At 33.9% G+C, this 12,349-nt stretch overlaps 1 protein-coding gene across 4 annotated transcripts; it reads left to right on the top strand.

Moving 5' to 3' along the window:
* Positions 1–1,991: 1,991 nt before the first annotated feature.
* LOC101204374 (protein RRP6-like 3) lies at positions 1,992–11,822 on the top strand. 4 transcript variants are annotated; one of them, XR_969990.2, is made up of 17 exons: positions 1,994–2,370; positions 2,782–3,023; positions 3,117–3,215; positions 3,397–3,480; positions 3,622–3,708; positions 4,025–4,142; positions 4,825–5,009; positions 5,105–5,149; positions 6,197–6,699; positions 6,788–7,289; positions 8,073–8,283; positions 8,417–8,702; positions 9,828–9,989; positions 10,083–10,133; positions 10,225–10,320; positions 11,434–11,486; positions 11,575–11,822. XR_969990.2 is itself a non-coding variant. In XM_011660397.2 (13 exons), exons 1-13 carry the CDS (start codon positions 2,157–2,159, stop codon positions 9,904–9,906), a joined length of 2,655 nt encoding a protein of 884 aa, XP_011658699.1. In that variant the 5' UTR covers positions 1,994–2,156; the 3' UTR covers positions 9,907–10,284. The 4 variants fall into 4 exon arrangements, 2 of the variants coding, with proteins under 2 accessions (XP_031744889.1, XP_011658699.1); XR_004218331.1 differs by having other exon boundaries at positions 9,828–10,133; XM_011660397.2 differs by lacking the exons at positions 11,434–11,486; positions 11,575–11,822 and having other exon boundaries at positions 9,828–10,284.
* Positions 11,823–12,349: the final 527 nt, after the last annotated feature.

Raw genomic sequence — 12,349 nt, 5'->3', positions numbered from 1 at the left:
TTAATTTCCTTCCTATATTAACCGCCTTGCATGTCTTTCCACTTCTCAAGGCGTTTGAAACGTCCTTTAAGGCTTCGTTTGTGTAACAGTGTGTTAGTCATTAGTCAGGCCATGATTTTGTTTTCAAGGATCAACTTTGTTGTAAGCTATCCTTTCATAACAGTAGCTAATGGTCAAGTATGTTGACAGTTGATAATGCATTTCCCATCTCTTAATTCTTCATTGTTTAATAATGTAAGCTAGTTGGGATAGGTCCACAATTTGTATTTAAGGAACCTTTTCTTTTTGCATCTTCTTACAACCTAAACTTTCATCTTTTAATCTGCTTGATCTTTCTAGGTTGAGGTCGCAGCTTAGAGAAATGACAATTGATATGCCTTCCAAGCCATTAGTGAGACTGAACCCATTTGAACGTAAATGGTTTCTGAGTTGCTAAGAATTATAACGTTGACTATAATTTATTTATTGTCAACATTACCATTTTTTTTAATATATATTTGATATGTATGAGGTATGCATGGAGTTGTTTGTTTATTGGAGATTTTTCCCATTTTAAAGGTATTACGGAGTAGGTTTCCATTTCAAGGCTGAATCTAAATTGTAATCACAGGTAGTTTTGCTTAAAAATATTATTGAACTAAGTTAAACAAATATTTTTATCTTAATAGAAGATAAAATAATTACCTCTATTGGTAATATTTGAATTTCTTTTTAGTACGTAGATTATAATACTAGTGTTATGAATGTGTTTGAAGAGGATTGAGGACGGAGTGAGAAGTATTGGAGAAATAATGGAATAGTGAAAAAGAGAGAAATGAATAATAGTTCTAAGTTTTTCATAATCCTTTCTCAAACGTAACCCTCCACTCTTCCACAATCCTAAGGCTAAACGTTTCCTCAAACTTCACAAATTTTTAAAATCAAATCTCCATTTGAAACATACCAAAATGATGATAGTTTAATAACAAAAAAAAGTATCCAACTATTATGACACACTCAACTATTAACATGTAGTTTTGTTAAAATATTTAAGTCTATAAATCATTTGCGTTTTATTTATTATCTTTCCTCATTTTAATTCACATATGTTAGTTATGGTGTGCAATTTTATTTATTTCTTCGTTAAAAGTGGAAGGGGAGAAAAATGTGTAGAATATAGAGGTAACAAGATGAATTAACCTTTTTTTGTTCATATAACAAAAAAAATAGTAAAATGGACAAAATATTGACTCTTACAAACAAATCCTTCAATCTTTGCCTCCTTCGTAAATAACGAGACTTCTATAATATTAAGCATAATGTTATTCAACAAGTTAATCACCTATGAGCAATCATATTAGGAAAAAAAAAAAAAAAAATATATATATATATATATATATATATATATAAAATCGAAGGAAGGAATTGTGCTATGATATTCTCCAAACCTTTGTAGATCATTTTGTTGTTGAACAAATTTATTAATTCAATATTTATAGTCCCCATTTTCATAGATTTTGGATTTTGGGTTTTGCCTCTTCTTCCTCTATTTCGAAAAGTGGGAGTTGTTTTTGGAAACAATATTTCGGTTGTTGTCTTGTTCTTAGCATGGAGTTTGTTAATTTGTTTTGGTTAGTTGATCTATGAATTTTTTCTTACAACATAGTTTAGGTTCATTGTTTCAAATTTTTAAAACACATATGTACCATGTTTTCACGAGTTTACAGTGTAGGAAACTTTTTTTTTATGTTCAATTTTTCTATGAAGTGTAAATATTACGTAAAATGTTTAATTTTTTATAATTTTTATTCGTAAAAAGTTTTTTTTTTCTCCCCATAACAAATTTCCATTACTAATAAATAAGTTAATGAGAAACATTTAAGAATTGAAAATAATTTATGAATGATGTAATTTAATACGACATATCGGATCTACACTCTTGAGGAATTCAGACGAACGACTTGTCGTCAAAGTGCAGATAAGCCAATACAAGAAAATGATTAATCATCTCGCTGACATGGGCAACACGTCGAAAAGCTTGACTACGACGGTACGACGCCGTTCCGGAACAGTGTAAACATCTTGTTCCGGGGTCGAAAAATGTCACCGCCGTATAGAGGAGCTCCCTCCAAATCAAAGAAACATAGGCCAAACGGAAACGAAGGCCATTGATTCAAATGGAGCTTCAACACAAGCTCAAAATCGCTCTAGTTGTAGCTTCTTTCGCAGCGCTTACGATCTTGTTTACAGCCAGGCGGCGCAGGAAGCGAAGGAGCGTTTCTACTTCCTGTTATTTACGAGATGATCAGAAGCCTCAGTACGCATTTAAACGTGTATTGGCCGACAATTCTTATTCGGCGTTCAAGCACTTGAAGCTCAATATGAATAAAGGTATATATAGTCTGTTAGCTCTATTTCCAATTTGATATCGTTTTTAGCTGCTTAGACTGCTGTTTTTAGTAGCAAATGGAGTGTTTAATGAAGGAATGTTGTTTTCCATTGTTTGTTTGAGAAAAGATGGTTTGAGTTCTTTTTAAGATGAATATTTTCCATGGAGTGACAGGATGTAGGGAAATGGATATCTGGAAGATTCTTCATGTATATTTTTTATTTGATAGTTAGTGATGGAGTCATGAGTTTTCGAAATTTGCTTCTGTAAGGATTACTGGTTACAAGTTTTCATCAATGGCTATTATTTGTCTTATCGTCAATCTTCATGTTCTATTTGTGTATATGATTTTGCAATGGGGGTTTTCATGTTCTTATCAGGAGGTTGACTGACTGAAGTGTGTTATCTTGCAGATAATGATGTAAACTCGCATCCTTACGAGTCAGAAATACTATCATTGCTAGAAAATTCTTCGCCTGAATTCAATTTTATCAGTGAAAGAACGGATTTAACTTTGAGTGACACTTATGCTTGGGTTGAGACTGTGTCCCAATTGGAAGAACTCGTGGATGTGTTGAATAAAGAAATGGTGTTTGCTGTTGATACTGAGCAGCACAGTCTAAGATCCTTTCTGGGTTTCACTGCTTTAATACAGGTAATTTCACGCATAAATCGATGATTCTTTACATGCAGCCCCTGTTTCTTTAATTTTTACAGATAGTTCTTACATTTTATTTGTTTGAAGCAGATCTCTACACACAAGGAAGATTATTTGGTTGACACTATAGCTCTACACGATTCAATGAATCTTCTCCGTCCTGTCTTTGCCAATAGTCGTATTTGCAAGGTATCTAAATTAAAAGCAAGAAGGGTTTCAGTACACTAAGATTCAGAAATGATGCAATTACATCTTCTGAGGAATTTATCGGAATTTTTTGGAATCTCCTTTTATGATTAATAATTTATTAGTACTTGAAAAGTTGTTGGTTTATGATTGCAAGGTCAATAAGTTTGTTTTTTGTTTGTAGGTGTTTCACGGTGCAGATAATGACATTCTGTGGCTACAAAGGGACTTTCATATATATGTAGTCAATTTATTTGATACTGCAAAGGTGAGCATATGCTTCTCAAAGGAAAGAAATGTCGCCTTTAAGGGAGGAAAATGGGAACCTTGCACTTCTCCTATGGGAAAGAGTGGGTTATTTTTTTGAATATGTATAATTTTTTCATCTTGTGCTCATTGTTAAATGTAGGCATGTGAAGTGTTATCCAAACCTCAGAAGTCGTTGGCCTACTTACTTGAAACTTACTGCGGGGTAGCTACGAACAAAATGTTGCAGGTTGGACATCTTGTCTTATAATTTACTGAAATGCTGATGTGGTATGAAAATCAACATCTTGACCATTGGATTTCAGAGATAAGTCAGTTATTATCATCTTGTTACAGTAGTGGTGGAAGTGCATATACAAGTCAGTTATTATTATCTAGTTACAATAGTGGTGGTAGTGCATAGTTTAGTGATCAGTATTTTAATTAAACCCATTCTTGTTTTGGCATAAACTTGAATGAGGTAAGGATTGATTCATATCAAATCTTGATGTACATATAACAACATTTTCAATCTGACTTATTTGTGGTTACTTATTAATGGCCAGCGAGAAGATTGGAGACAACGACCCTTACCTGCAGATATGGTGCAATATGCTAGGACAGATGCCCACTATCTCCTATATATTGCAAACTGTTTACTCGTTGAGCTGAAACAGGTTAATGGTATGTCTTGGACCTCACATTTGTGTTTGGCGTCATTCATTTGTTGTATAACTTGTTTACATGTAACATGCAAATCTGGAGAAAATAACAGTGGAAAAAAGTTGAATATAATGATATCAATGAATAAGGGAGAAAATAGGGTTGCACACTAGTAATGTGCTTAAAGTTTTGTTTGCTCAACCTTTTGAAAATTTCAGAATAAACTCAATGTTGAAAATATTACCCGCGATATTTTTGTTACATAATTTCTCTTCCATCTTGTAAAAGTTAAAAAGTTTTAATTAAAAAGTGGTTTTAGAAATTGATCCTACAGATTTATTTTTATAGTTGTTGGATAGATTGTAGAATTAGGATGAAGGTTGTATAATTTATCAATTGGCGTAGTTTAATCTATTATCTATTTATTTATTTACTATTTTGAATTATAAACTTCCAACATTCAACATTCAACATCTATGTTGATATTTTCTTAAATTTGAGGTCCTGATATTTTGTTGACATTGATATGTACTTTGACATTGTCATCTTTGGTTACTCCAAACATTTGGGAAAACAAGTTTACTTTCCAGATGTTGCCTCATTTTTGTAGGCCAGAGCTGAAGCAATTAACAATTTTTGCTGGTTAACTTCAAATTATACCTTCTTCCATGTCATCATATATCTAAATGCATTAATGTATCAGAAAACTCTTCCACGGATGATAAATTCAATTTTCTTCTCGAGGCTAGTCGGCGATCAAACATGACTTGTTTGCAACTGTATTCAAAAGAGACTGAAGGTTCTCCTGGAGAGTCTGCTGCATCATCAATATGGTCACGTCATTTAAACAGTCAAGGTGGTAGTGCATTAATTTCCTGTAAAACTCAGGTAAGTTGTTTCCCTGACGACTTTGATGGTGTAACATTTGAAGCAGTATCGTATACAAATTTATGACACTTTACCACCAAACTTTAAACTTTCAGTTTCAGGATCGGGTGAGGAGGTTATGTGCTTGGCGAGATTTAATGGTTAGTAGTTAATTATCTAAAATAATCAAGAAACATAATTGATTATTCTCTAAGATTTTGTAACTTTTTTGTTATAATTTTTTCCTAATTTGTTACCATTTGATTAAGAATTTAAAGTAACCTGTTCTGTACGTGGTACTATCTCCTGTTTAATTTTTTATAGGATGGAAGGTAGAGGTTGGCTCCCAACGTGCTTTAAACAAGATAGCAATGGTATTTTATTCATAAATATAATATTTGATGGGAGTTCAATTTCGTGTCATAGTAGTTATAATGGTATGGTAAAAAATGTCTTCTTTTTTGAATTTGGAGGACCGATGGCTTTTCCACCAACGTCCTAAAGCAGTCTTACCCTCATCATCTAATATGACCTCCAAAACATTGTAGACTCACCTTTCACTGTCACTACTGCATAGTAGTTGGTTAGGCAGAGAAGTAACCTTCCAGATGGTGAACGAGAAGATTGGATCTCTTTGACGAACTCCTTAAATCATTGTACTTTATCGTGGATCAAAACTTAATTTTATGAAGACCATAGTAATTATTTAGTCTCTTGTGCTCAATCATTCTATTGCCATCTCACAAATAAAGCAAATAGTTTTACTAATTAGGTGACTAGAGTTATAAGGAGGAATAAATATCCTAAAAAGTCAAGTTTCAGTTTCTAGTTTGAAAAGGAGTTAAATATGGCTGACAAGATTGTAAAGATAATAATGTCAATTGCCTCTCTCCAAGTTGGCTAAAAATTAGATGTCAAGGGCAGACATTCCTTGTCATTTCATCGTGAAACCTGACAGTGACACACTACCAACCATGCAACTGGTTCTACCAACCATGCTACTTGTTCCTTTGGCTTAAAAGGATCATAATAGATAAATCAGCTATTATGTTTGCTTTAAAAGAAATTTCTTAGTGACGATATAGGCACGTAATTATGTTGGCTATCTTTAGCTTGCCTTTATTGTGTTTTCTTTCATTAGATCAACAAAAACACAAAAGTTTTATTATGGCTGCTGGCCTGACATTGAGATTGCCATTTCATTTTAGGCCCGAGTTCATGATGAGAGCCTGAGATATGTCTTGTCAGATCAGGCTATTGTAGCTATTGCAATTCAAGTGCCAAAAAATACGGGGGAGTTATATGCAACTATAGCACAAGTTGATTTGAATGTGGATTTGAGTTCAAGTCTGTTTCTTCCATCTCCCTCCTCTGTTGTTTGCAGCCATTTGGATGATATCCACTGTCTCCTCCATGACAACTTTGGCGACCTCGATAATATTTTTTTGGTGATTTTACAGAACTGCATAGGTTCTAATGGCAGCTGCCCCCTTTCTATATTTAATTATGCCTTATTGGTTAAGTATAATCTAAAAATGATGACAATATCTAAACATAATGATAGAAAAAACGCAAAGCAAATATCCAAAAAAGCGTCTAGAGAGCTTTTTGTGCAGAAATTTTCCTGCAAGTCTCCAGTTTATCACAATTGTAGGATTTATGCAAATGATGGACGCTTGCTTTGCTACTGTGATCGACGAAAACTTGAATGGTTGGTTAGCATCTCTAGTTTCATTTAAGTTAGATTGTAACCGTTAATGCATGCTTCATATGTAGCAATTATCTTCAAATTCAAACAGGTACTTGCGCCGAGAGCTGGCTGAGCTTGTTGCTGATGATCCTCCTGCCATAAAGCTTCTTTTTGAACCTAAAGGCCGTCCAGAAGACGAGGGCAATGACTTTTATATCCAGAGTAAAAAAAATATATGTGTTGGCTGTGGCGAAGGAAACCACTATTTACGGTATCGTATTATCCCCTCATGCTACAGGGTACACTTTCCCGAGCATTTAAAAAGTCATCGTTCTCATGATATTGTCCTACTCTGTGTGGACTGCCATGAAACTGCCCATGCTGCTGCTGAGAAGTACAAGAGAGAGCTTGCTGCAGAATTTGGAATTCCTCTTTTTGTTCGTAGAGTGGTTGATACCAAGGAAGCGTTTGATATGGCAGCTGAGCCATCTGACTCGGAAACCAATGTTCAGGAGGAAGGCGTGTCACCTTTAGAATTGAGAACAGCTGCTATGGCCCTATTGAGGCATGGACCAAGAATGCCATTAAAGCGTCAAGAGGAACTCATGTTTGTATGTGATATATAACTTACAAGCGGTTACATTCTTGAGATGGTTATTGCACTTCTTTTTTTTGGCAAGATATTGTATGTCTTTGTATGTGTGCATATGATTTATAAATAAACACTCATTTCATTGTTTGTGATACTAATAGTCAGCGGATCAGCTGGTAATTGGTATCATAGCTGTTGGTGATATATAATTAAATTTGCCTTCAACCACCAGCTTAAGCTTTTGGATGAATTGGTGGTTTAATATGGTATTAGAGCAGGTGGTCCAGGAAGTTCCTGTATTCAAACCCCTGCATTGTCGTTTCCTCCCCAATTAAAATCAATTTCCACTTGTTGGGCCTTTCAAATATTTCAAGCCCACAAGTGAGGGGGAGTGTTGGTGATATATAATTAAATTTGCCTTCAACCACCAGCTTAAGCTTTTGGATGAATTGGTGGTTTAATAATAGCCATGTAAAAGATTTTTGGTTTCATTATATGAAATGCTTAGTACTTAATCTTTCAACAGAGTTCTATCCTTGTAGAAATCTTTTTTCAAGATTTTCTCGATACCATAGGATTAAATTAATCATCAGTTGCAATAATTAGCATGCTTTTATAGTTTCCATCGGAATAACACTGAAAAGGGTCCCGAATATTTATTATTCGTTAGTATGCATAGGTACTGGCCATTTGAAGATAACCTTTGTTAGTTATGTTGTCCTGTCCTCATTACTCTGGTATTATTGTTAATTATCATCCACTCTGGACTTGATAATATTTTCCTAACCCTCCTAGTTTTCAGGTTGTCATGAAATACTATGGGCGGAGGGAGATATCTGAAGAAGATTTAGAAAGGGCTCTGCTCGTTGGCATGAGTCCTCATGAGAGAAGACGACTCCAGAAGAAAAAAGGTCTGGCTTTCAAACACTCACCACAGAGTGTTTTTCCAGATGCTGAGCGCCAGAATGGTGCTTGTAATATTGACACGTCCACTGTGGACAGTTCATCAGTTGGTGAGTAGTTCACTTTTTGCTACACGCATCATTTGAAAAAAGATAATGTTATTAATGGAGGGTGGAAAATAAGTACATCTAGCAGTTTATTCTTTCTGTTCTAATTGAAGGCTTGACGGCGATGCTAATGCAGATGTTAACAATCACATGAACTCAGATAGTGGTAGCGTGTCTGAAACATGTGTGCCTGGTGGAGAGGTCAGCTTTTCTGATAATGGCTATGCTAAAACTGCTCAACCAAAGTTCAATTCGAAACTATCACTCTTGGGACATGGGCCACATGGTAAACTAGTTGTGGATTATCTACTGAAGGAATATGGCGAAGATGGCATCCGACAGTTTTGTCAAAGGTGGAGACAAGTGTTTGTTGCTGCTATTCAACCTCGTTTCTTACCCGCTGGTTGGGATGTCAATCACAGGTACACTGAATTACTTAATATAAACTCTAAACTTCAAAATGGGAGCTCATATGGACTATCCATTTTATGCTAAAGTTTTCTGTCTTGTCTAAAACATGTTTATCATTTCCTAATACTACCATGTGGGTCGTTATTATATTCTAATAGTTCCCAAGGAGTGCGTTTGGGGCCAGAAGTGGAGTTGTAAAGTTTGGAGAGTTGTTTAGTCGTGGGACATAGTCTAAAGAGTTAATAGAACATAAAATGGAAGTTGAATAGTTGTGAATCCACAACTCTTTAGGCCAAATAAGGAGTGGATTTCTCTTATTTGCGTCCGCTTGAGAGAGAGTGACGAGAATCAATCTAATAAGATTCCTGTTCCCCTTTATTGTTCTCACAATCACATTGTGACCTTCCTCATCAAGGCATCATTTTTATAGCATCACCATACTTCCTAGTTCTGGACAGTCATCTTATTTAGTGGTTGGAAAACGTAAAAGCTTAAAAGTTCATTATCATTCAGTTAAATTTTTTTGAAATACAGTATCAATATTCATATTGAGTGTGGAAAATCTAGTTAGAAATAAATGTTTGCTCATACACATCCTTCATATTTTACAATGATGACCATAAAGATAAATGGATGAAAGTTGAGGTGTTGAGATTTGATAAAAGGACGAGGTTGTTTTTATCCTCCTGTTGTTACTGATTTACCTTTATGGAATAAAGTTCTTATAGTAAGTTGTTTTACTTAAACCTTATTTCTTGCTTGGTTTCTCTTGACATCTTGTTTTCTGATAGGTTCCATAGATCTGCTTGCATATCTATATTAATTAACGTTTGAGTTCTTTTGACCATAGAAATCAACGACTGTACAATAGGAATACTTACAACTATGGTTTTAAACTGCATCTTTAATAAATATTGATATAAATTTCCCCGCATTGTTGAACTGCATCTTCAATAAACATTGATAGAAATCTTACCGCATTGTTGACTAAGCATGAAAAGATGGATACAATTGCTGTCAATGATATCGCTTAATGCTTAATCCCTAAAGTTATGTTATGTTCAGACTGTCGTGACATGAATGGAATGTTATGATTTGTGGACTCTGAAAAATTTTCCATTTGTTTTTCAATCCAGTGGTAGAAGGGACTTCGGCGAATTCAGTTTGTACAATCCTAAAAAGAAAGCTTTCCCTGATAATGAGCGAACAATTTGAAGTACTGCAGCAGTGCTATGTTGCATGTAATGCTAGCGTCTCATTCTATGCTAGGAATTACTGCATCTGTGCTCATGTTGCAAGTAAAATCTCTACATATTAATGTTACACGTTACATTTTATTGTCTTTGAATTTCTCTAGCGCTGAGGAGGTTGATTTATTCAATTTTGTGCAGATGGTCTGTATTATAAGATTAAGATGGCGGCCTTGTCTTTGTCCCCATCTTGTGAGCGTTTCATCATCTCCCTTTTACCTTATTGACTCCATGCTTGGCTTGGCATATTTTTGACGAAGTATTCTTAAATTGTTTAACATAGGTTAGGGGATATAATTTGCAAAGGAGTGAAATTTCAGTAGAGCTTAAGCTACCATTTAAATGGAATTCACGACTAAAGTCACTTCCAGAGTTCCAGGTAAATGACCAACCTTCGTTTTTCTGATTGTAAAGTTTGTTTTTAAAATTGTAGTAGCACTATGAGGGTGAGGATCAGAAATTAGAATCACAGATCTCTCGGTTAGGCTAACACGTCAGTTGTGCTAATTTGATTGTTTAAGTTAAATATTTGATTTGGTCTTTTAAACCTTTTGAAAATTTAAAAACTTGGATGTATTATATTTTAAATGAAGACATTCCAGAAATAAGTTTGCTAAAATTTATTAACTTAAAGTAATTGTGTAGTTGAATTTTTGTTTTAGTAACATACTTAGACATGCCTCTTGGTAGAAATGTGTTTTTCCCCTTTCTTGCTTAGGCGGGTGGTGTTCTATACGTCAGGTAGAATTTATATGGCAAGCTTTAGTAATTCAATGATACACCAAATTTGTTTTGACAAATGTTAACCAATTTCTTAATGGAAAGGACCTAATGCAGAATTCTGTATACATTGGAGGTTATACTGAGATCAAATTGAGAATTATCTAAAAGATTAAAATACCTGGTTTATATCTAGCCGACGGATATAAAAAAAATCTATTTAAGAGTTCAGATATCAACATCTTCTTAAGACCCTTTGGGGTAAGGGCTAATATAGGGCCAGTATTGTTTCTTATATTGACAATATTTTTAACTATTAATTCAATTGTTTTTTTTATAAAGAAATGTGAAATTCACAATGGAGAAATTAGGAGAAGTGAATTGCATTTTTCAATTATAAATTTTGGTTAGAATTTTAATCACACTTAGAAATAGATTTTATTTTTGTTTACTATCAAAGTGAAAATGTGAACTTTTAACTTTTGGTAGACTTAACAAGTTTGCCTTGAAAGATGAACTAGATTAAAAAGAGATGGTTGGTAGATGCGTTGAACTGAACTTTGAAATAAAAGAGTAATATCCATCTTAGGTAGAAACTATACCTAATCAGGTAACATTGTGTAACATCTAAATTAGTAAATAATATCATTAGCCTGACATCAAGGATGCTTTGTTAAGACAATATTGTCTTAGCCATTGGGAGAAAAAGACAGTCTAACAAATAGTCTTTTAATGGTGGAATTTTACTATGGCTTCTATCTAATAATGGCAGGGACCAGCAATTCAATTGAACTTATGTGGGAGCAACATCTTAACAATCATCAGGTAAAGTATCTGCCTATCTGGGCAATCATGAGCTGTAAGAGATTTAGATTTTAAATGTAGAGCTAATTTAATCACATCCACTATCTAGAAACATGCATTGAGTGGATTGCTGGAGATCTCACACTGCCCTACACATTATTAGTCTCTCTTCTCTAAGTTTGATGGTCAGCTTCAAACCAATTAAACAAACGCCCGTTAAAATATTACAGGTAAACATTGCTTTCTTAATTTTTTAATTTCCCTTGGCTCACATCATCAATCTAGATTCTGGTTAGTTTGAATTAAATATGGTGCAAGTATTCTGGTCTATAATTTTCGATATTTCAAGTTGTGTCACTCAAGCCTCATTTGGTTATTATTATGTTTTTTTTTTTAAGTTTATATAAAAATTACATACCCAATTTTTTTTTTCTTATAGTTTTCTTGCTTTAGTTTTTAAACACTTCATTTTGTTTTTGAAATTTTGACTTAGAATTCAAATATGATTTAAAGGAATGTAAAATGCCTATTAAAAATGGTTAAGAATCTAGCATAATTTTTTTAAAAAAAATAGAAAACAAAAAAAGAAATACAAGAAGCTTAAATTTTCGTCTACATTTCAAAAGTCAATGGAGTAAATTGGGATGATTGGAGTAGAGTTGACCTTTTAAAATAATCAAAGATCGAAGGAGAACATCTTGGTATGAATTTGAGGCAAGGATTTTGGGTCCATGAATTTGGTTTTCTTATAGTTAAGCTTTCAGAACTCAGAAAACTAAATAAAAACACCTTAATATAGTTTGTCTACCTTTCAATATATTGTAGTATATTGAAGAAGAGTATAGGGGTATCATGTTAGGTAAGCCACCCACTCCCACTCCCAC

This window comes from Cucumis sativus, chromosome 7, assembly GCF_000004075.3.
Source record: "Cucumis sativus cultivar 9930 chromosome 7, Cucumber_9930_V3, whole genome shotgun sequence".
In the NCBI taxonomy this organism is placed as follows: domain Eukaryota; kingdom Viridiplantae; phylum Streptophyta; class Magnoliopsida; order Cucurbitales; family Cucurbitaceae; genus Cucumis; species Cucumis sativus.
The sequence above is the reverse complement of the archived record's forward strand: the minus strand, read 5'-3'. Positions and strand labels throughout refer to the sequence as shown.